This window comes from Stegostoma tigrinum, chromosome 23 (genome assembly GCF_030684315.1).
Source record: "Stegostoma tigrinum isolate sSteTig4 chromosome 23, sSteTig4.hap1, whole genome shotgun sequence".
In the NCBI taxonomy this organism is placed as follows: domain Eukaryota; kingdom Metazoa; phylum Chordata; class Chondrichthyes; order Orectolobiformes; family Stegostomatidae; genus Stegostoma; species Stegostoma tigrinum.
The window spans coordinates 49111750-49136957 of record NC_081376.1 but is presented as its reverse complement, the minus strand read 5'-3'; the positions used below and the strand labels follow the sequence as shown (position 1 = coordinate 49136957).

Here is a 25208-nt window from a genome sequence, read left to right as displayed (position 1 = left end):
AAACCTCATAATCTCTATCAGAAGGGATTCCTTCCAGTTGAGTAATCTCTTCCTCTTGCTCAAGAATTAAATTAATTTGTTCCACCGGTGTCATTGGTCGGCTTCCAGGAATTTCCTCCGCTGTTGAAGGTGTTGGCCCTGAGGTTCCTGAAGGACCTGAGCCTCTAGGCCAACTTTTCAAATCTCTGAAACAAAACAACAGTTTTACACTCCCTCTGCATTGACCCTGATGATAAAGATAAAAGATTTTCCTTCACTTGAAAACGAAATGAGCATTTCTGACTAAAGAAAGCATGGTATGAAGTGATCAGAGATAATGGGAGCTGCAGATGCTGGAGAATCCAAGATAACAAAGTGTGAAGCTAGATGAATCTCCTGAGATGCTGCTTGACCTGCTGTGTTCATCCAGCCTCACACTTTGTTATCATGGTATGAAGTGAACTTTGATTATAAACATACACTGAAATAACTGATTGGCTTATGATATGAGACAAAGGGTGTTTTACATTTTCAGATACAGTGAAATAACTACAATTTATAGCATCTTCAACGTAACAAACATCCCAGATTCTACTGAATGGCAGAGCAAGCTTGAGGGGTTGAACTCCTGTTCCTATTTCTTATGGTCTTATCCCAAGGAGCATTGTACTAGGACTGAAGGTCATTTGTCTTTCATTCTGTCTTGAGATGTGGGTGTCACTGGCTAGACCATCAATGGTTACACTTGCCTAATTGCCGAAGGCACTTTGGTAGTGAGATGCCATTTCAAATTAGCTTATTAGGATATTTCACAAACCACAGAGTCAAGGATATTATAATGGGTCAGACCAGGTAAGAATGGCAGATTTCCTTCCTTGAAGGGCATTAGTGAACCTGATGGGTTTTTATCACAATTGCTGAGTAAATCAATAGCATCTCAGAGTTAGAGAAGGCTTGGGGTTGTAATATCCCTTAACTACATCTGAGAGTTTTGAAAGGTTTTAGTATCAGGCGCTTCAGGGAAAGTTAGGGTCCTAATAGCTGAAAAAGTTTTGGGTTATCAAGCTGGCAGGAGAATTACTCATTGCTTTTCAAATGTCCCAATGTTACCTGCCTGGAAAAAGTAACATACTCTTTTCACATACTGGGCCCAGTCTTTGATGGCAGGATTAAATGAGTCAAGCTTCCCAAATAATGGCATGATGTCAGAAACATTTAACTCCAACTCAAAGACAACTGTTGTGAGCATATTTCTTCTCTCATCACCACTGAAATAACTCCTCAGAGGCTGGTATCCCATCACCAAGTTACCCTTGATTGACGTGAAGAGTCCTTGACACTGATCAGAGTGAACAGGATGTTTGGCACCCCCATTTAAATTTATCAGCCAATCAGGAAACTCATATTCTATGAGGTGCACTTGGCCGACATTGTTACAATGACTACAGTAGGTTTTAAGGAGTGTCTTAAAGTTGAAGAGCAAGGTAGAGAAGCAAAAGGAAGGAATCCCAAGGCTTTTCACCCGCCACCAATCATGGAGTGATTATAATTGGAAAAACCTGAGGGACCAGCATTAGAGAAGCAGAGATCATTCAGAGGGTTGAAATGCTGGAGGAAGTTACAAGTGATAGAGATGGCCAACACCGTAGATGGAGGGGATTTGAAAACAAAGACGAGAATGTTAAAATTGAGGCTTTTACTTTGTCTGGGAATCAGTGTCATGTCCGTGAGCACAGAGGGGTTAGGGGAACAAGAATTGCTGAGTTATAGAACTCCTATAGGACTGCTATGAAAAGCTTACATTTCTGAAGGCTAACAAATGTGAAATGACAGTCATTTGCATCTGTATTATCTAATTTAAGCAATATCAATCAACTTCACCTACTTAGTAAACTAATGTATACTGCATGATAAAAAATATCCCACTGCACTTTAACAAAGTTAAATGTCAGGATGGTTTTTCACTATTTGAATTAAAATCTCTTAAATAGTGTTGTGACCACTTGTTTGACAATCAAAGAAGTCAACAGATTTTGGCTATAAGTATTTACGAACCGCAAACAATGTTAGGCTCTGAAATAACACTTAACAATGCGATGACAATTTTGTTTAGTATCTTAGTTGACTACAAGAAAAGTAACACTTCTATTTCATTTTTGGCTTGCATTTATGAAAACATTTGAACCCACCTCACTCACTAGGCATGAGGGTATGATTTGCCAGGATAAAGCCTCACCAACAGCAAACACAAGTTACAAAATTAAGGTCACAGAGCTGTAAGCTTTACTTCTGCTATCACAGCAGGGTATGTAGAATCATCTGTGGCACATAAAGCAAATAAACACCATTTTAAAAACTATCAAGTTGGAAGAGATATGAAAGGACAAATTACCTTTCATCAGTGATCTTGCTTCTCAGTGAAAGTTTTCGTTTCTTTAGAGCAGGCTGTTGTGTTTTTGTGGCTGAATGGTATCAGTTAAGGTTAATCTAGGAAAATAGGTTACTAGTGTGATCATCATTCCTTCAACTGAAGCTAATGCTTGGAAGAACTATGAACCATCATGAACACATGCCAATTAAAAAACTTCAGCTGGGAATTTCTTCATGAATTCTCCCAATTCGCTACTGGAACTTTGGCAATTGTCAGCAAATAGCATGATAATGGACATAACAATTTCTCAGTAATAAGGATAATCTAAGTCAACTGCAATTGAAAAGAAAGCACTTCTCTAAGTACCTTTGCTTATGTGTATCCATAATTTCCCCTTCACATAATACTTTAACAAAGTGCACTGCAGCAACTCATACAGAGATTTTTAACAGCACATTCCAAACACATGGCCACTACCATCTAGAAGGACAAGGCCAGCATATACATGGGAATAGCACCACTCGTAAGCACCACTCCAGGCCATTCACATCCTGTTTCAAAAATAAAGCACCATTCCTCAGCCTCACTGAGTTCAAATCCTGGAACTGCCTCCCTAATTGCACTGAGGTTGTCTTTATCACCACTGTTCTCCTATGAACTTCAGTGGTTCAAGAAAGTGGCTCACCACCACCCCCTCAAATGCTATGAGGGATGGACAATAAATGCTGGACCAACTAATGATGCCCACATGCCATCAATGAATATAACAGAGAAAACAGTTTCCCATTGAGAACATTGCTCTGTCCAGGGGAGGCAATGGCCTAGTGGTGTTATCGCTAAATTATTAATTTAGAAACTCAGCAAATGTTCTGGAAACCTGGGCTCAAATCTCCACCACGTCAGATAGTGGAATTTGACTCTTTCTAAAAATCTGGAATTAAGAATCTACTGATGACCATGAACCCATTGTCAACTGTCATAAAAACCCATCTGGTTCACTAATGTCCCTCAGGGAAAGAAATCCACCATTTTTATCTGGTCTGGCATACATGTGATTCTGGACCCACAGCAATGTGGTTAACTCTCAAGAGCCCTCTGGGCAATTAGGGATGGACAATGAATGCTGGCTTAGTCACTGATGCCCATATCTTGGGAACAAATAAAGAATGTGACTTGATGCATTTCTAGGGCACAATCAGCTTCTGTGTAAAATAAATGTGAACCACAAGTTCCAACAAAGCCACAACCTAACACTTTCCCAGGGCTTTCAGGCAGAAAGATATCTTAAAGGTCTTCCTAAGGAACAATAGAGTCCAGCAATGGAGAGGAATTAGAAGCAAAATTAGAAGATTTACATACAAGCATTCAAAATTTAAGGGCATTAGGCAGGAAATCCCAGGCTATCAGCTGTGGTTGAACTATTGCTACTCTTGCTCTGGATTCAAGGGCTCAAGTCCCACTTGTGCACAAAAGTCCAGGCTGAAACTCCAGGACAGTGCTGAGGAAATGCATCTTTGATTGGTGCTGTCTTTCTGATGAGGCACTAAACATGTCTGCCCTTACATGGTGCTTGCAAAAGGTCCTATAATACACTTTCAAAGATGATAATTATTCTTGTTGTTCCAATCAGTATTTATCTCTCAATTAACATTGAGAAATTACATTGCTATTAGTGGGAGCTTGCCATGTGTAGATTGGCTGCCGTGTTTCCTACATTCTAGCATTGAATGAACTGCAGAAGTATTTTGTTGACTTTGGAACATCCTGTGGTCTTGAAAGCTTCTAAAAATAAAAATCTATCTTATACTGAAAATGTATTGCTGAAAAAGGGCATATTTTGTCAAAGCTTTCTGCCTTGCAGTCATCAGGACACTTTGCAAGAATATTAAACTAAAGGAACAGCAACATTCATGTTGTATGAGAGGATCGTGTTGGCAAGTGTGACTGCCATTGAAGTATTGCCAATCAGAATGCACTTGCCAATCAGCACTACCTTCTCATGCAGTATGATTGTTGCTTTTCCTTTTATTTGGAGTACTTACAAATTGTGCTGATTAATGCCAGATAAAAAGCTTTGATGAAGGGTCTAGGTCTGAAACATCAGCTTTTGTGTTCCTAGGATGCTGCTTGGCCTACGGTGTTCATCCAGCTCCACACTTTGTTATCTTTGACAAACTGTGTCCTGTTTTTCAGAAACATTCAAGTGGTACTACCGGTTAACTATTAAATAATCCAAAATTTAAAATTAATGGCAAGCTCATTTTACGCAATTTATTTTAAGATCCATCTTCAAGAACCGATAAATGACTATAGATTTATTTTTTATCCTGTCACAATTTATTGGACAGCTTCCTGTGATAATGTTGTTGATGTTGTTTTGGTCTTTCCTAGTAAATGTTGCACAACAAACAATTATACTGAGGGCTGTTTGAAGGAAGTGCTTTCTAGAAGTAGAATATAAAGGCAAAAATGTTGATTAAATAAAACAAACAGCTCCCAAAATTGTGGAAGAATTTTTCAAACACATTCCAAGCAAATTAACAGGATGCAATCCATTTTCAATGCTCATACAGTGAAAAAAAATTCACTTTATGACCAGCACTAGGAGGGGAAAAACTTGAAACTGAAACTCAGCCACCGTGTCTGCACCAATTCTCTGAGCATTTGAACTTTGTGCCAATCTCCTGCATTTTGCCCATAACCCTGCACATTATTTAAATAGAACTAATCATCCAATGGCCTCTTGAATATTTCCAATGAACCTACCTCCACTGAATATCCAGGCAGTGCATTCTCTACCCTAACCACACATTGCGAGAAAAAGTCCTTACTCCATTTCATATTTGCTTCTTTTGCAAAACACTTTAAAACTGTGCTTTCTTTCCCTCAGATAACAATGTGTATAGCTGGATGAACACAGCAGGCCAAGCAGCATCAGAGGAGCAGGAAGGCTGATGTTTCTGGACTAGACCCTTCTTCAGAAGTTCATCCAGCTCTACACCTTGTTATCTCAGATTCTCCAGCATCTGCAGTTCCTAATTTCTTTCTTTCAATCCATTTTACTACTATTATTCTATGGTCTTCAGTTCTCAAATATCCCACCGAATAATGATCTTTGTTGCAGCTCATAGAATCCCTGCAATGCGGAAGCAAGCTACTCAGCCCATTGAGTCCACACTAACCCTCTGAAGAGCATCCCACCCAGACCCATCCCCCTACCCTGCATTACCCAAAGCTAACCCAACTAGCCTGCGCATTCTTAGACACCATGGGCAACTTAGCATGGCCAACCCACCGAACCTGCACATCTTTATTTTCTATTCCTTTTGAAATAACAAGGAATTATATTGTCCTTCCCTGAAGTCCTGCCATGACAAAAGTTCTGAACAGCCATTTCTACTTGTCCAGAATGCACCTACAAACTCAGCATTTTTGTGCTATTTCACCCTCCTTTCATTGAAAAGATACAATAATATCTCATTGCACAAGCTGGCATTGCAGTAGCTGTTTTGTCTGCCCGGGATGCGTGCTTCAAATCTTTTATCTTCAGGTTGCTCGCTGTTGGAGTGTAGTTATTGCCAATAGATTCACTTGGACTTCTGTAGTAGCGTTGCTCTTTGAATGGAATGGCCAAAGGCCATGAGATATCTTGCATTATGGGAGGATGACGACTATGACGCAATACCGTCTAAAAAGCAAACAGGTTACAGAACCTTCAATAAGATTGAGCATTACTAAAATGTTCAAATGCATACTGCAAAAATAAATATGATGAACTTGTTTTATTGTCCAAAATATTGTGCAATTATGAAAACAAAACAGAAAAGTACCACTGTCATCTAGTTACTAAATTATTGGAAATAACAACTGGTGATTACTTAAATGTTCATCGAAGGCTGCTCCAGGTTTCAACCAGAATATTATAAGAAAATTCAGACTTCTGTAAAATAAATTCTAAATTATAATAAAATGTTTTTAATATGGCAAGATCTATCTGAATCTCACACCTGTGCAGCAGTATCTATATCCTTCAGAACTCTAGAGGTTAAAAAATTTGTTTAGCTGGATTTGGTTTCTGTCCTTATCCAACATTTACAAATTGATTGACTAATTAAGTGCAACGAGAGACAGACAATCAGCTGGCCCAGCCAGCAATATTCAGATCCCATGAGTGAATAAAAAGTATCACCCAGATACCAGACATTGAAAAGGTTATTTTTGTTTGCCTTTCATTAAGGCATTGTTAACTGGTAAAGGGGAAAAGCTCAACAGTGGTGAAAGTCTCCAATGCCTGGATTTTCAAGGCGACAATGTAATTTCAAGCCATGACACGGATCATATCAGTAGTGCCTGTTACATAGTTTAATGATTGAATAATACACCGGCAGTAGCAGTATTTGAGTATTGCTAAAATAAAAAGATACATTTTGTTTTAGCTTGTTGTCTTGCACTTATCAGGACAATGCACAATAAATGCCAAAGTAAAAGGATTACAAGTTTTATACTGTATGAAAAGAGAATGCTGATTGTTTGGCAGATGGTGTCTATTTGGTAGAGGTGTTCACGTTGAGGACGCATCAGTTAGGTGAGGACTGACTATTAACTATCAAGCTTTGACTAAATTTTAAATCAGACAAGGTGACTTGATTAATCAAGGCATTGTCCTGAGAAGTGAACAGAGAATTTTTTTTTTTGTGATTTGTCTTCATGCACGCAAGACAGAAGGCTTTGACAAAAATGGTCTTTTGTCAGAGGTGCTCACGTTTAATAGAAATTAATCAAAATCTTAATGAATAGTGGAAAGGGATTAATCATGACCATGCAAACAACTTAAGGTCACAAGACTTTGCATATCAACATTCAGCCAAAACTGACACTAAATAATTTACTCGCTTTAACTTGCAAATGATCAGTCATGTTTACAGATAGCTTGAATGGATGTGGGTAGCAGCAGTTATCTGCTGCTGCGTCTGCACTGTGTCAAAGTGGCCAAATCCTGACTTCAAATATCCTCCAGCAATCATTTGGCAATAGATGTCCCCTGATGGATGGCTTTCAAATGACATAAATGGCTGTCACTGTTCTCACAGCCAAAATAGTTTGTGGAGAGGCCTGTCACATGGAAGATGTGCAGAGTTGCTTTATGCAACTTTCCCTCGGAGAAATAATGAGAAGCTGATTGCCTGATAAACATCTTCATAAACTGGGTTAAGACTGTGACTAAGTGAACTGACATCAACAACAACCCATTACTCAAACAATGAGCAAATCCTTTGAGAGTTTCATCTTCTGAAATGACAGGGAGTGGACACACATATGTGCCAAAATAAGTTTAATTCCTAGCCCAAGATATGTCAAGCTAAATCAATCCTAAAAGTATAACCCATAACATACATCTAGCTCTCTTAATGAAAGAATTAAAGAAACTACAGAAAAATATAAACCTACAAACTAGAATTCCATAAATCAAAATTTCAGTAGAAAATACTTTTAATCACTATGCTTTAACCTATACTGTACAATCTCAGCAGCAGAAAATCCAAAACATGCTGCTGCCAGATGATAATCTTCAGACTATGGGTTTAACAATGCAATTGCATTTGTTAGAAATGAAATATTTTCCAATGCAGGTAAATATTGACAAAAAACAAAATCATAAGAAACAATATTAAGGCCTGTTTGTCCACGCTGTCAACTAGAACAGTCTACGATGTGGTCTTATGCTTCCTCACAAGTAATATCATGTGTGCTGCAGAGGCAGTGTCACTTCAGATGGTTTGATCCTGCTCCACAGCTTTAAAAAAAAATACAACAATCTGAGGAAGTTTGAGTAGGCCATTTAGGACAAAGATGAGGAGACATTTCTTCTCCAAAAGAGTAGTGAGCCTATGAAATTCATTACCACAGAAAAGACTTGATGCCAAAACATTGAATGTATGCAACAGGCAGCTAGATTTGCACTTGAGATAAATGGGATCAAAGGTTATGGAGAGAAAGCAGGATTAGGCTATTGAGTTGGAAGATCAGCCATGATGGCTCAAAGGGTCAAATGGCCCCCTCCTGCTTCTAGCTTTTATGTTTTTTTTATGTAACAGACAACTGTAGTGTAAAAGTTAAAAATATGAATCAAAAAGCACAACAATTGTTGCAAAAAAAACTGGCTGGTTCTACACAATATTCATTCAGTGTACGTAACACAGTTTGATAAATCCAACTAGGAAGTTCTGAAGGAGCATCATGTTGGAATCGAAACATTACTCTGTTTCTCTCTCCACAGATGATGCCAGACCTGCTAAGTTTCTCTAGCACTCTCTGTCTTTATTTCAGATCTCAACATCTGCAATACTCTGCTTTATTGAGATTTATGAAACAGTATTGTCATTTGGTAGGAGAGTGTGAGGAAAAGACATGTTTTATCAAAGATTTTCATCTTGCACTCATCTGGATATTTCACAAAAATAAAAATTCAAGGACAACAACATTTATTCTCACAAATTGTCCTGATAAATGCCATACATTTGATAAATATTTGTTTCCTCTGTTTGAGGTAATAACCAGGCCAAATTACCTTCTCATCTGCCAATAGCAAGTAATGTTCTGACTCCCAGCTGTAATGAACATTGGCTGTGCCCATAGCAACACATACCCAATAAATCCAACTGAGTTGACTGCACCATTGGCTCTGAAAACAAAGCACGCTGATGCTACATGTTTGGCTCTGTAAACTGACAAATTCCATAGGAGGTATTTCATACCAGTTTGCAAACTGAATTGTACCCATGCTCTTTTGTTCAAATGTTTCTGAGTTAATTTTATAATGCAATTGTTTGGAGATCTGAAAATATTAAACAATAACTCATACAAGAGTGTTCAAGTAAAAGAGTAAAATGAATGTACATTGTATTGTACTCCATAATAAACTAACTAGCCAATGACCACTGTAAAATTGTGACAATCCTTTTGTGAGTTTCTCTGAGACTCGCATGGAATTTACAAAGATATATAAGAATGTATGCTTGAATGCTTTATAATGTCCATGAGCCTGACAAAATAGCATTGGAGGAGTAAACTTTAAATCTTGAGCATAATCCAAATTGAGATAGCTGCTGGTGGATGCACTCATACACCTATAATGGGATTGCAATATAACTGTAAATATAATGTAATGGATGTTTGTGTTGACAATCCTACACACTGAAAGCAACATGGGCTGGATTACCAGAGAAGATACTCAATGCAGTGACTACAATAAGATCAGCCAGGTAGATCTCATTGAATATGAGTTCCCTGATTGAGGCTGTTAACTTGGTCCAATCAGGGAGCTTTGTCTGACAGATATTAACAGGAATGTCAGGAATTCTGTTCACTCTGGGAACTGGCTCTCTGCTAGCAGGGTCAGTGTCATGTACTATGCATGTGTAAATAATGGGTGATTTTTTTGACGGGATAACAGCCTCTGTGGAGTGATTTCACTCACCATGGATTTTGAAAGGCAAATTATTTCCTACAAAAAATAGTGATATCATTTTAAGAGACAGTATGTTAATGAATAAATAATGAGGATGTAGAGCATGTGACCAGCAGCCCTTGTGCAGTCTACTTTGTAGTGTGTCTCCAAGGAAAAGCAGCTGTTCTTTCCGGTCACTTCAGTTGCTGAACCTTTCTTGTCATTATGTCTGCTGAGCAATCCTTAATATACTTCAAATAAAGCTGATGTGGTGTGAGATTGGTAAATTCATGTTAAGCAAACACAGAACCACAAAAGTGAACATAGAAACTGGAAGTACATGTCCACAGAATCATGTTTTATAATACATAATGAAGTGTTTGTTGACACCAATAATTTCAGACTACGCATGGTTCCCATCTGATCTCTCTCATTCTGCATGGTTACATATGCAAAAGAAAAACTGATTTAAAAAAAAATAACACCCAAGCCACTTTTAATTGACACCTTTTCAAAATTTATCAACATTTACTTTCATTAATTCCTTTCATTTTTGTGTGCTTGCTAGCCTTTATCATTTCTTTTAAAATGTGGTTTGGGTGTTAGCAAATGCAGTCAATATTTAAACATATCACATGCTGAATCGATACAGCTCTCTTCAGCCAGCTCACAACAGCAGTGCAACAAAAAAACTTTACAAGCAAGCTTTTTATTTTGTGTTCCACTCTTCTCAAGACTCAAAGCACTGAAAGTTTAAACAAATCCCTTTTTTGTAGACCATACAAACCTGGAGTCCAGAAATCCAACAGTCAAAAGATCTTTATATCCTTAACAGCAAATAACAGACATTTCAATAAATGGATCACATTTCAATAGCACGAAAGCCCTTTGTTTTCAAGAGCTTACCACTAATCCATAATATATCAGGTTTCTTTTAAGAACAGAGGGATCTTTCCAACAAATAATATTTGTAAGATTTGTTTCGCTGGTAGCAATTGAAAGAAAACACATCAGATTATATTATTCTTCAATGATAACCTACATTTATTAAATTATTGAATAACAGTGCACCAATTTTTATATAATTTAACTTCAATTATTGCAACCCCTAGTAAGGGGATGGAATGCCCTGCCTGCAACTGTAGTAGACTCACCAACCTTAAGGGCATTTAAATGGTCATTGGATAAACACTTGGTTGATAATGGAATAGTGTAGGTTAGATGGGCTTCAGTTTGGTTTCACAGGTCGGCACAACATTGAGGGCCAAAGGGCCTGTACTGCACTATAATGTTCTATGTTCTATGTTCAGCTTTGTCAACATTCAAACATATTGCTTTGCGCAATATGTTATGCTAAAACAATCACATCAGGCAATAGAATGGTGCTGAAACACAGGCCCTGATTTTAAGTGCACCCCCCACCCCACCAAGCTGGCAGAAATCACAGGTGGCAGCAGTTAAAAATGCAATCTGAAATTTAACCCCACCAATCCTGTTGCTTTCCCACCACATCCAGATCTTCTGTGGAAGGCAGGTGGGACCACCACAGGAAGATACCAAAATTCCGACTTTAAAGATACAGATTACATTCACACAGTCTGCCAGGACTTGATCTGCAATTTTCGTCTGAGGCCTGAGTGAAGAAGCTGTGGTGATTTTGTTGGCAGGTAAGATCCTACATGCCTAAAGGACTGAAGCCCCAACTACACTCAAGATGTTTACAGCATCCAGGACAATTGACATCACATGCAAAAAATATTCAATCCCTCCACCACTGATGGTCAGTAGCTGCTACAAGATGCACTGCAGCAACTCACCACAGCTCCTTAGACAGACCCACAATCAGCATCCACTAGAAGAACAAAGGCAGCAGATATATGAAAAGCCACCACTTGCAAAACCCCTCCAAACCGCTCACCATCCTGACTTGGAAATGTATCACCATTCTTACAGTGTCACTGGGTCAAAATCCTAACAGCATTGTGGGACTACTACAACACATGGACTGCAACAGTTAACAAAAGCAACTCACCACCACCTTCTCAAGGGAAATTAGATCATAAATGTTGACACAGCCTGCAACAACCAAATCTGATGAATTAACAAAATAAAAGCAAACCTAGGAGACGGAATGTGCATCATAAGAGTCCAAAAAGCAGAGTAATAAATATTAGACTTTTAGGTTCTTTATTGGTGAGGAACAGCAGGAGTCAGGAGATCCTCAGGCAGCCTCAGGCTCCCAGTGCTTCCCCAGCCTCTGGTACCCACTCTTGATTACATCCACAGACCTCTACCTAACTGACCCAATTACATTTCCCACAGCTGCAACTCTCCGCAATCAAATTCCTGCTCCTGCCCACTACACAGGAAGCAGATTCAGCTGGCATTGGAGAAATGTTAAACAAATAAAGTTCCGTTCACTAAGATTACCTGGACTCTCCAGGTACACTGCTTTTTCTGGAGCTGATGTTCATCATGGCCAACAATCCCTCTTCCCCTCCCCCTTCAAAATCATTGCAATTAAATCAGGAGACACTGAAAATACACATGGATCAGTTAGAATCTGAAAGGGGAAAATATGGACAGTTTTAGACAAAACACTTCATTGAAACAAAATGCTTCTTCTGGTCAGAAGTACTATTACGTTTTAGGTTAGTCATTTATCCACTTGCACAGACTTGTGACAGGTTTACATTACTGATCCCCAACAGTACAGGAAAATTGAAACTGCTGGAACCTGCTGGAAGCTCAGCAGGTCTGGCAGCATCTGTGGAGAGAAATCAGAGTTAATGTTTTGGGTCGAGTGACCCTTCCTCAGAACTGATGGTAGAAGTACAGGATTCAGCTGTTGACTTGTAGAACTTTGAAATCTTTAGGTTAGAATTAAGGCAGATTCTTGGAGTAGATAAGACAGAGCTTTATTCTGTATCATACCATTTGTGTTATAATTGAGAAAATATTTCTTGGTGCTGACACCGAATGCAGAAAAGTTATACCTAACTGCTACCTTCATTTTAAATAGTACAAGATATAATCAAGGTAGTTAAAAACGACAGGAACAACTGAAAAGGGTAAATTATATAGGATAAAAAGTGAGACCTTAATAGTTTACTCCACCAGGTCCTGAACCAAATGTTAATTTTTTAAAATTAGATTATAGTTTTCAAAGATTATGTTTTTTCTCCCTAACTCTGATGACTTGGGCTAAAAAATTAATGGCCACTTTTATATTTTTCTAACCACTAGCTTCTGTTGTTTGAATCTCCAACAGCCACAAAATGCTAGAAGGTCTAATACTGGCCAGCTGGCATCCCAGAAGTTCCATCTTCCCTTCACACATGCTGTGGGTTTAACTGTAGCCAGTAAAATAAAACCTGCCCAGCAAAAGCACAACTTGCCAGCTTGCCAGTGAGTCACCCTTCAGTTTTCTCTCACATCCATTGGCCAGCTGGTATTTTCTGCTCATGTTAGATTACGGGCCACCATGACAAACCAGGGAGACCCCCATGGCTCAAGCCTTGGAGACCTTGTGCAATTTCCACTTGTACCACCTCCTCATACCTTTCCAAGAATTAAAAATCACTCTTGGGCCTTTCAAAAGACAATGTTATCAGCAACATTTCAACTTGACATCCTTTAAATCAAACCTTCTAAATGACCAATGTGTAACTTTACCCAAGAAGCCTGTTTCCAGTTAAATTAAATTTAAATTCAAGTACATTTTGCACCCGGGTAATACACATTTTTTTTAAAAAAAGCTTTGGTAGAAATGTTGGTATGAACAAAACACAAACAAATTAGGAGAGGAGAGAGGAGAGGAGACTGCAGAAGAACTGTTTTATAGCTGTCAACAATGAACATTGCTAACAAGGAACTAGGAAAACCTGAATTCACTGACAGAATGAATTATTTACAAAGTAATGTGGTATCTCTATCTTTTGGCTGTATATGTTCAGGAGCTCCTCTATGGGAAAGATTGTAGTGGGTGCTACCAAATGAACATTGCATCAATTGGTATTATTATACTTCAGCTTGAGATATGAGATGAAGTAAAAAAAGTAGCAGTGGCTTGGTTAAAATATTCCAGCCTTGAGAATATGCAATGGAATCACATTAGCTACACCTCACTAGTCTACAGTGGGTATGTTTAGAAAAATAGTTTTGTTTTATATGTAGAAATATGTGTCAGTTTTTTTTTAAAGACCTTTCCTAACTATCACTTGTTGCCTTGTGGCAACATAAATACTGTGGTATCTAATGTTTTCCTTATGTGTTGTGGCTTGAAGTTCAGTGGAATTGACAATTTTTGAAGACATTGATGAATTCATCTAATTCTGTTTCTGTGCGTGTCCAAACACACAATATGTGAACACAAATACAGAAGGTAATGTTACATCATAGTATTACCTAATAATGGGTTAGTGAAAATGGAAAAGTAGCCTGCAAAAACCAAAAATATCCCGCAAGAAGAGCTTCAAAATAAAACAAAATTGACCCTGTTTGCCGCAGATACTTTAATTTACTTCTTGAAAGTTGTCTCCAGCTACTAATAACCATTATAAAAAAATGTATTTTAGGGGAGTTGAGATTCAGATGATTTTAGCCCAAATATGATGTCAATCTCTCCAAACCTAGACCAAATTAATTCAAACTGAGACTGAGTTGGGTTAATGTAATTTTTCCTTCTACACTTAAGAGGAACATAGAAGCAATAGGTTATGATGACAGTTCTGTAATTTAATTGATACAATTTGTGTTCATGCAATTATACAAAATAAGGAACACTCAGCATTATCCCAATTTGACGGGTCATCTCATTCAGCTTAAAGAGAATAAAGTTTCTGCATTCTGTTCTGGTTAAATAACATCATTTTTGCAGCCTTCATCTGTCTATCTAACCATCTCTGCAACCAGACAATCTTTCTTTCTGGTTTTGTCAATCTGATTTTTGAAAGCCTTTGTCACAAATAAAATAAAATGAAAATCAGGACAGACCAATGAATCACTTAATGTTCAGGCTCTGGAACAAATAATTTCCTGTTTTTAACATATTAACCACCTTTTAGCTGGTTGTCCCAAGTATACATTCTGTTTTTGAAGTGTCCAGCATTGAAAGGAATTGTTTCAAACTCCTTTCTCTAGTAAAAAAACCTCTTAAATTCAGAAACATGATGGGGTGATGAAAGAGTGACATAGATTGCCAAGATGGTGAGATAATGAATAAGACTACCTGAAAGTATTGTGGAGTCACCAGTATGTGGGAGGCAAAATGAGAATTTTTCATGAGGTTTTCATGAATCCATTGTCACATTATGTCTTAGTCAATTAAACATAAAGTACCACATTTCACAATACCCTGGCAAATTATTTCTACAAATTGACTTTAACTGATCTTCACCTATGATAATATAATGATACACCTGACATTTACATTATACTTTTCTCTCTACAAAAGTTATTTTACCTTATATAATTCTGAAGTTTCGCTACAGTGGTTAGGAGGCAGAGGTGGTAACCCAGGCAAGCCTCTTGTATAACTACTGTGAAGTATAGGAAGATCCTGTGACTAAAATCAACAACAAGAGGGTTATTTATTTCTGAATAATTCAGTGTAACAAGAGTCTTTACTAATAAATCTACTCTAGGAAAACTCGTTTTAAGAAGTTTTATATCAGAATTTTTGATGCAGCAGCTGATTATTTTGACTGGGATGTGGTGTCATTTGCTGCGTATCCTTAATCCCCTTTGAACCAAGTGGCCTGCTAGGCTATATAAAAGTTAAACATGTGGCTGGGGTCTGGAGTCACATGTAGACCAGACCAGTTGAGAATGGCAGATTTCCTTCACTATTGGATGTTACTGATGGGTTTACAGCATCCAATGTTAGCTTCAGCATCATGAATCAATTCCAGATTTCATTTATTGAACTGAAATTTCACTGATTATAATTGTGCTATTTGAACCTTAGCATCAAGACCATTAGCCTGGGTCACTGGATCGTAAGTCCAATACATTATCATTATGCCACCATCTCCCATGCTCTTTAACTTCAAAGTTTTCTGTAGTTCTAAACTTATATACTTCAGTGACAAATGGTGAAGTCATTGCAGTAAGGTATTTTATCAGGCTTGTTCCTGAATCTATACTTTATCATTTTCCCACTAACTTGTGGGAAACGTGGCTTTTAGAAAATTTGACAACAAGGTTTCAACTTCCGAAAGTGTCCAGAAAGTTGTTCCATCGGGGTGGACCTTGATTTCAAAAAGGGAGGAAATTCAAACTGCTCTCATTAACTTGTGACAAATTAGTCAGTTAATTTGATGATATATAGGATTTGTTGTTTACTTGTAAGCTTTTCTGTAGAAAACTTGAATTGGTAAAAACTCAATAGTCAATAGAGACATAATAACACCATTCTCTCTGTTTTTTGAAATTCATTTATGGGAAGGGAACATCACTGGCTGGATCAGCACTTATCACCATCCTTAAATCCCCAGCAGGAAGTTAAGAGTCAAATTCATTGGAAGATTGGACTGGGTCTGGAGTTTCTTGTAGGCCAGAGCAGGTATGGGTGGCAGATTTCCATCCATAGAGGGAATTAGACAACCAGACAGGTATTTCCTGACAATCGGCAATGGTTTCATGATCATCATTAGACTATTAATCCCAAATCATTTCGAATTCAAATTCCACCAACTGCTATAGCAGGATTCGAATGCAAGTCCCCAGAACATTACCTAGTTCTCTGGATTAATAGACAGGCGATAATTCCACCACCCCATTAAATATACAGGCTTGTACTTTTTTGTATATAGGAACGAGAAAAAATTATATACGTAATCTAAATCGATCAGTGTTTGAAATTCACCATGAAAGGCTGGTCTTCCAACTAAGCATCTTCTATCATTTTCAAATCTAGTTGCAGAAACATTAGGTCCTAAGAGCCATGAGTAATGAATCATGGTTCTCAACATTTCAATCATCTCCAGATCTTAGACACTGAGGATCATGGCCAGAAGGTCTCAAGGAGCCCAAGAACAGGGTGACCGATGATACCAGCGGCCAAGCAGCATCATAGGAGCAAGAAAGTTGACATTTTGGGCCTAGACCAAAGGGTCTAAGCCCGAAACATCAGCTTTCCTGCTCCTATGATACTGTTTGGCCTGCTGTGTTCATCCAGCTCTATACCTTGTTATCTCAGATTCTCCAGCATCTACAGTTCCTACTATCTCTGACCGCTGATACCTCCTCCACCTCTGGAAATTTACTAGCAGTGGGGAGTAGGACATAGGGATAGTACTCACTGCCATTTCACCTGATTTTAAATCCCCCATCTGCCAGCCTGGAGCTGATGCCTGGACAGAAACTCCAGCTCATGTTACCATGCCTGAACATCAGAAACAACAAGGTGGCATTGAGCCTAATCAGCTCAGGCACCCCTCTTTGTGGGAAATCAATCTCATTAGAAAAAAAATTTGTTTTGCAATATTCAAATCTTATTCCTTCCAGTATGATTTTCCACATGTTTGTTCCATTAGTAATGTTGTGTCTATGATTCATACATCTGGAACTCTGCTCTTGAACATTTTGGTAAGTAATTTGTTTGCTATCTGAGCCTGGCATGGTCCATTTAAAAGGTCTTCCACCAAAAATATAGCTAAGGCCATCAGTTGCCTCTCAAATTGCTGCAGTAGTTGGCTTATCTCTGATTTGATTATCCTCTCTTCCATTGTGTTTATCTCTTGACACTAAATACCCATCTCAGTTTATTATTCAACTCTTGTCAACTCTTAATCCCAGCATCCCATCAATGCATTTCTTCAAACACTCTCCCCAGTGGAGCCAGATCCAGAATTGACCTGTTGAGTCACCTCAAGAGCCACAATATAGTATAGGAAGAAGGCATGCTCAATCCTTCCTAACTTTTTATTTACTAATTTCACCTTTATTCATTAATTATTTTTACATGAGCTCAGTGTGCACAACCTTCATGGCTCTTACATTACAATGGTTAATTTCATGTTATCTTGGTTCCCTTAATGCCTCTCAATTCCAATTCATCACAGACAATATAACGTGGATGAAAGTGAAAGTATCCACTTTGACAGAGTTAAAAAAATGGCAGATTATTTGATGTTCAAAGAGGATCTGAATTTGTTGATGATTTTCCAAAAGCTAGTGTGTAGGTGCAGTAGTAATTAGAAAGTAAATACAGCATTGGCCTTCATCACATGGGAATTGGAGTCTGGGTGAAGATGTCTGAAGAAGGATCACTGGACCCAAAATATTAACTCTAGTTTCCTATGCCGATGCTGCCAGGTCTGCTGAATTTTTCCAGCAATTTCTTTTGTTTCTGGTTTCCAGCATCTGAAGTTCTTTCCATTTTTTGTTTCAATAACAATGTCTTGCTGTGTTTGTATAGAGTCTTGGTGTGATTGCACCAGTATTGTATGCAGTTTTGGTCTCCTTAGCTGAGGGATGATGTGGAGGATCACCAGATTAATCTCTGGCATGGCAGGTCTGTCCCATTAGAAGAAATTGAAGACACCGGGCCCATATTCCATAGACTTTCAGAGAATGACAGCAGTCAACTTTTTAAATTCTAACAGGGCTGATGACAACAAGACATTTCTTCTGGTTGATACATCATGAATCAAAACACGGTCTCAAAATAAGGGTAAACCACTTACGACTGAGACGAGGAGGTATTGCTTCACTCACAGGCAATGTTCAATCTTGTTGTTCCTGCCATTGTACAGACGTCTGAGGTCCATGTACAGCAACAACGCACAGAAGCAAGTTGTCAGCATATCAATCAACACTCACAGCTCCACAGCTGCAGAAAATTTCTCAGAGCGTGGTGAATGTTTGAAATTCTCTACTCCAAAGGGTCATAGAAGATAGTCATTAGACAACTTCAAGAGAGAAATCAATACATTTCTGGAAACTAATAACATCAAGAGATATGGGGATAATGGTGTGGAGGTTGGTGATAAGCCATAATTGCGGTTGAAAGGGGGAATGGGTACAATGGGCTGACTGATCTATTCCTGCTCCCATTTCCTATGTTTCTAATTCCATTATGTCTCACAGAAGTAGAAACAACAGGGACACCTTTCATTTTGATGGATTCATCCTCAGTCCACCTTGTTGTGTTCTTGGTCATACTTCCTTCTCTGACCACAATTAGAAAATCTCACCCTTCAATCACTGAGCTGCCTCCTGAAACCTAGTGTCGCTTTTTACTTAATCCCAAATATTGTTCCCCTCAATAACTCAGAACATTTTTTTAAAGCCTAAGTCTACTTATAACTGAGTAGTTAGATTTTTCAATTCTGAAGGGTCACCAGACCTGAAACATTAACTCTGATTTTTCTCCCCACAGATGCTGCCAGACCTGTTGAGCTTTTCCCACAACTTCTGTTTTTGTTGTTGTTGAGTAGGTAGATTTTTTCAATTCTGCTGCTGCAATCTTGTGACAAAGCTATGTCATCAACTGCAGCCCAAAATGAAGTTACAGGGATCATTGACTATGGCAACGAATTTCAATAACTCTGGATTAATCCAAACTGCAAAAGGTGTTGCATCAAGCAGGTTGTCACACTGGCTCCTTCCAGAGCATAATGAATATCTAAATTCCCCAGAATGTCGATGAAACAAGAATAGCAGGATTCTCACGAGTTTAGGGCATTGGGTTATACCAGCATAACCTTACACAATACATAAGAGATTCCAGTTTAACTATCAGCCAGAAGGACTTACATTCACTCAGTATATGGATAATGTGCAATGAGAGGAATTGTGTCATGCAAATATACACATGAACAACACACAGAATGAAACTTTATTCGGGAAGCCCGTTCCCATATTCCCCTTAATGCTTTGAAAGTGAGTGACGTTGGAACCCAGAGCCAAAATAAGAACAGTTGAATCTTCCATCAAAACGGCCAGAGCTGTCACTAGAAGCCACAGAACCGAGTGTTTCGTTGTGGTATCCATAGACCTGACTATGCTTGACTTCACTTTTTTCATGCCAGGTGAAAGACCCCATAAGAGCTGGTGTTGAACTCCTCCATACTATAACATTGTATTTAGGCCCCCTGCTGCAAATCTAATGAATCTAGCAGTTGATGGCGACCTGACATCAGTCTTCTTCTGTAGGTTTGGTCTTTAAATTAAAATCAGCATGTGTTCTTCAGCAAGTTAGCTCCAGGACTTATCCTCCTGCCCTTCACTCAGTACATTTACAATTGGTGACACCTCCAATGCAGATCCATTTAACTGATCTTCTAAACCATATAGGTTGACAATTTCAGAACAGGTGCCTGAAACTATATGTATTGATTGTGATTGTACGTGCTGAGGAAAATTGCCTCCCCCCACCCCTTCCTCTGTTTTTGGTCATGGATGCAAGCAGAAAAGCCAAAGACATGGATTAGTAGTTCGTGGTTTGGGTTAATAGTTACAGGTGAGTGAGATGAAATTCCAAAGAAGAGCCATTTTGAACTTGCAATATTAACTCAATTTCTCTCTCCATAGATGTTGCCAGACCCGGAGTTTCTCCAGCACTTTCTGCTTTTATTACAGATGAGTGGGAGGTCATTACAGGACAACTTGGTCATGCAGAGTTTGTGAGAGAAACACGTCTGTAAGGAAGGAAAAACATGAAGGCAAAATGAGAAAATGTAATTGGGTGTGCCCTCCAGCCTCACCAGTTGCAGTGTTTGTCATCACACTGACATGAAGCAAATTGCCTTGATATTCACCTGCATCCCATTTTGAAAAAAGTACAAAATTGCTGCTTGGCCTGCTGTGTTCATCCAGCTCTATACTTTGTTATCTCAGATTCTCCAGCATCTGCTGTTCCTACTATCTCTGAAACAAAATAATCACCTAACTCCTACAACAACATTTGAGAATCAGAATGCCTTGCTGTACTTGAGAGTTATCATGCAATGCTGACTCACTTCACCTGATGAAGGAGCATCATTTGATTTCAAATAAACCTGTTGGACTATAACCTGATATTGTGTGACTTCCCACTTAAATAAAGGCAGTGAGTGAAATGCAGGCAGCTTTTTAATAGAATCACTGACACTGATGTCCCATGTGTCAATTGGTGACATGTTAAAAAGCAGCACAAGTACACAGAGATCCTGTGCTATTCTTGATGAGGAAGGAATTCCACCCACTTAAAACACAGCTAATGTGTGAAGACAGGAATTCTGTCATGCAGATATTCACAGCTTATCAAATGAGGATGCAACCCATTTGACACTTCTCACAGATGTTACTGGGTATGAATATTGGTTGAAACGCCTACTTTCACCTACTTCTCCCAGTTTGTGTATATTCACACTCTGGCAATGAAAGTAAATCAATTCCAAACTCATTTTTAGTTTTGGAAGTCAACACATACAGGCATTTCCAGGACGTAATCAGCATGTGTTGGATTTAAAGTGGTCTACCACTTTTACAGTTGCCTGGAGATGTCAACAAACACAAAAATCCATTCACAAGTTCAATGGAAATGCAGAGGTAGTTGACTAAGTACCTAAAATATCAAAGCTTCCGGAAACATGCAAGAACTCAAGAGTAGAATTCTGCCTTCACCAGCTGGAGCGGAGAAGATCTGAAAAACATCTAACTTCAAATTTCACGCGCATTTGGAAATCTCAGCAATGAGACATTCCATCCTAAGGAACTGTAATTTTTTTATTTCTTTAAAATATTAAATGTCTTCCATCTTTGACTGGGGTGGTAGAGTCAATAGTCCTTATTATACAAGCTTAATCCCATAGAAGTACACTTTTACAAGGCTTTCTCTGTAACTCATGATTGTCCTAATAAAAGCATAGTCAAGCAACACTCTTAAATCAATTGAGTTGAATTAGAACCTGTAAGTGGATAAACAAACGTACACAGCCTAGTTCATTGGCTGTTTCTTCTGTGTGTGCTGTCAGGTGTACAATTAACCTCCAAGCTTTGAAATCAGAAACAAGGTATATTAAATTGTAATTCAAGTTTGAAGAATGTACTGCTTGCAGAGTTTATAAAGAAACTTATATTTCGATTAACTCTGATTATTTCTGCCATCTCTTTGCAATGATTTCTTTAAACAAACTTTGAAATTATTTATTTCCTATAGGAGAAATAAAGTTGATCCAAAAAATCCCATGAAACAAATTAATGAAGTGTGATAAGTGGGAATGATTTTAAACTTGTAATCTTATCTGCCAATTCAAATGATACCTTCAATCACTATAGTCTCACTTTCATGTTATTTGAATTCACATTGCCTTGTTATCATTCTCAGATATCAGTTTCTCTAAATAATTCAGCACTTTGGTAAAGAAGTGAATTTTACATGTATTATGGTCTTGGATACAATAAATGTTAAATGTTAAATGATATACTGTGAAAGAGGCTCCCATATTAGACTATAAGACCATTAGATATAGGAGTAGAGTAGTTCATCGCGTCTGTCACGAGCAGCTATACCTTCAGCTCCCAAGATCCTAAGCACTGGAATTTAAAAGAAAATTCATTCCTGGAATGAGAGTGTCGCTGGCTCCCCCAATATTTGTCTTCCATCGTTAATTACTCATGAAAATTTGATAGTGAGCTGCCCTGTTCAGCTGCTGCAGTCAATTTGGCAGAGGCACATCTACAATCAATCTGCGTACTCAGCCCTTAATACACTCCTTACAGTCTCATGGTCGAGTGTAAGGATAAGGCTGGTAGGTGTAAAGAATGCTGGTTGAGGCTCTGGTCACGTAAAAGGAGGCATCTATCAGGTACAGACAGCTGGAATCAAATACATCCCTACAGGACTATCATGGCACTAGGAGTATACTTAAGAGCAAAATGAGGAGGGTAAAAAGGGGACATGAGATAGCTTTGGTAAATAGGGTTAAGGAGAATCCAAAGAGATTCTATGAATACATTAAGGGAAAAAGAGTAACTAAGGAGGGAAAGGGACCCTTAAAAATCAACAAGGTCATCTATGTGTGGAACTACAGGAGATAGGTGACATACTAAATGAGTGCTTTGCGTACTTACTGTGGAGGGGGTGTGGTACCATTCATATGGGCTGATTTGTCCTGAATGGTGACAAGCTTTTTGAGTGATGTTGGAGCTGCACCCATCAAGGCAAATGGAGAGTATCCCATCACACTCCTGACTTGTATCAGAGATAGTGGGAACTGCAGATGCTGGAGAATTCCAAGATAATAAAATGTGAGGCTGGATGAACACAGCAGGCCAAGCAGCATCTCAGGAGCACAAAAGCTGACGTTTCGGGCCTAGACCCTTCATCCTGACTTGTGCCTTGTAGATGGTGGACAGGCTTTGGGGAGTCAGGAGGTGAATTACTCACCACAGTGTTCATAGCCTCTGAGTTGCTCTTGTAGCCACTGTATTTATACGGCAATTCCACTTGAGTTTCTGGTCAATGATAACCCCCAGAATGTTGATAGCAGGGGGTTCAGTGTTGGTAACACAGTTGAATGTCAAGGAATGGTGGTTAGATTATCTCTTATTGGAGATGGTCATTGTGCAATGCAAACATTACTTGCAACATCTGGATATTATCCAAATCTTGTTACGTTTGAACACGGGCTGCTTCAGTGAAGGACTGCTTTATAAAAGTCATGGGGAGCAAAGAGGGGATGTGCTGGAGTTGCAGGTAATGCAGTGGAGTAACAGAGAAGGGAGTTGGGAGCCTTCCCTTTGCAACCCTGCTTGACGTTACCGTAAGATCCTAGGTCCAATCCTTTACACACTGATTTGTTTGGCTGGTTCTAACCACAGACACCAAGCTACTTGCATGTTACTAAAATCATAGAATCCCTATAGAGTGGAAACAGGCTATTTGGCCCATACCACCCCTCCAAACAGCATTCCAGCCAGACCCACCCCATTATCCTATCTCTGTAACCTTACATTTCCCATGGCTAATCCACCAGCCAGCACACCCCTGGCCACTATGGACTATTGAACATGGCCAAACCAAGTCTTTGGACTGTGGGAACAAACCAGAGCAGCAGGAAGAAACCCACACAGACATGGGGAGAACGTGCAAATTCCATGCAGTCACCCAAGTCTGGAATTGAACCCAGGTCCCTGGGGCTGTGAGGCAGCAGTGCTAACCACTGAGCCACCATGCCACCTGTAAGTTTCTGAACTAAGGTATCTATTTCTTGTAACTGGACCTACATAGGTACAGGTAACCTGATAGCACCCAACTATCTGTCCCCCTTCCACAGTTATGGTTTGAAATGTCATGGAGAGGGAGCATGCGGAGTTTGCTTGCATGGTGCAAGTCTTCCACCAGAGCTGAGCACTGCAAGGGCTGAGGTGCATACCATACAGCGCCACATCAGGGACTATCCAACTCTTCTTTTTAACAATTTTCTTTTAAATAAAGTAGATACATCAACATTCTAGGTATATGACTATTAAGGATTAGGATATAGAATCAGATACAGGAAACACTTGGTAAAAACCACTTGCAATTTTGTTATTTTTCCCACCTAGGGCAACCTTTCCAAGGCAGCTTTGAAATTCTTTAATGATGTATTTTAATTGATACTTTCAGACAACCGGTTCAGGCATGTTATGTCGTACCTCTGGAGCAGGTGGGACCTGAACTCGAAATTTCTGTCCAAGCGGTGGGGAAACTACCAGTACATCCGAAGAGTCCACTATGATGCACTTCATAGATTGAGGCGGCTGTACAATGAATGTCGCCAAATGGCACTGATGCAATCATTGAGAATGACAATTTTAAGTACCCACTATTATCTTTCGTTTTCACCATTAGTTAACACAAGGTTATGCATCACTCATTCAAAATTAAAACAGAATACATGGAGAAAATAAGACACAAAAAGGGAAATGAGTCTATTTGAGTTCCTACCTCCTCTTCCATCTTTGATAACAACTGATTTCTTCGAACAAAACTCAGTGCCTGAATAAGAAGTCTTCAACTTTTATTAGGTCACGAATACGTGAAAATCTCCTAAGGGACAGTCGCCGTGGTGTGTTGTTTCATCACAGAAAGCTGTAGCTGTGCGTCTTTCTGACGGACCTGTCGTCACAGTCTGCAGCATTCAATCAAGCTGGGTCTCAACTTTTCCCCCAGGTTTCTCCTTTTGCTCATGGTTAGATTATCAGGCAGAACTGGATCATTTCGTAAGTTCGCTGTAACTGAACGAACTTCCTGAGTTTCATAGAATTTTAGTGTGCTCCATAAAGTTGTGCTCTGTCCCGTAAGGTTTTACCTGTATCGGCATCCAACGCTTCGAGAACTCATTGTGTAACATCCGGGCACACTGTTGCCATTTGCTACCGCGTTCCAGTTGCTAGGTTTCCGAAGGTGTTACATATTAATAAGCCTGTCGTTGCTCT

At 39.0% G+C, this 25208-nt stretch overlaps 1 protein-coding gene across 1 annotated transcript in view; it reads right to left on the bottom strand.

Annotated features, from left to right (window-relative positions):
* The window catches only part of dnah3 (dynein axonemal heavy chain 3), a 185525-nt gene extending 160429 nt beyond the window's left edge, over positions 1-25096 (bottom strand). The window contains exons 1-4 of the mRNA XM_059654174.1: positions 24718-25096; positions 5819-6038; positions 2372-2441; positions 5-185 (exon numbers count right to left, since the gene is read on the bottom strand). Coding sequence (XP_059510157.1) covers positions 5-185; positions 2372-2441; positions 5819-6038; positions 24718-24729 — 483 coding nt within the window. The 5' untranslated portion in view covers positions 24730-25096. The remainder of the gene's footprint in view (positions 1-4; positions 186-2371; positions 2442-5818; positions 6039-24717) is intronic.
* Between the last annotated feature and the right edge of the window lie 112 nt (positions 25097-25208).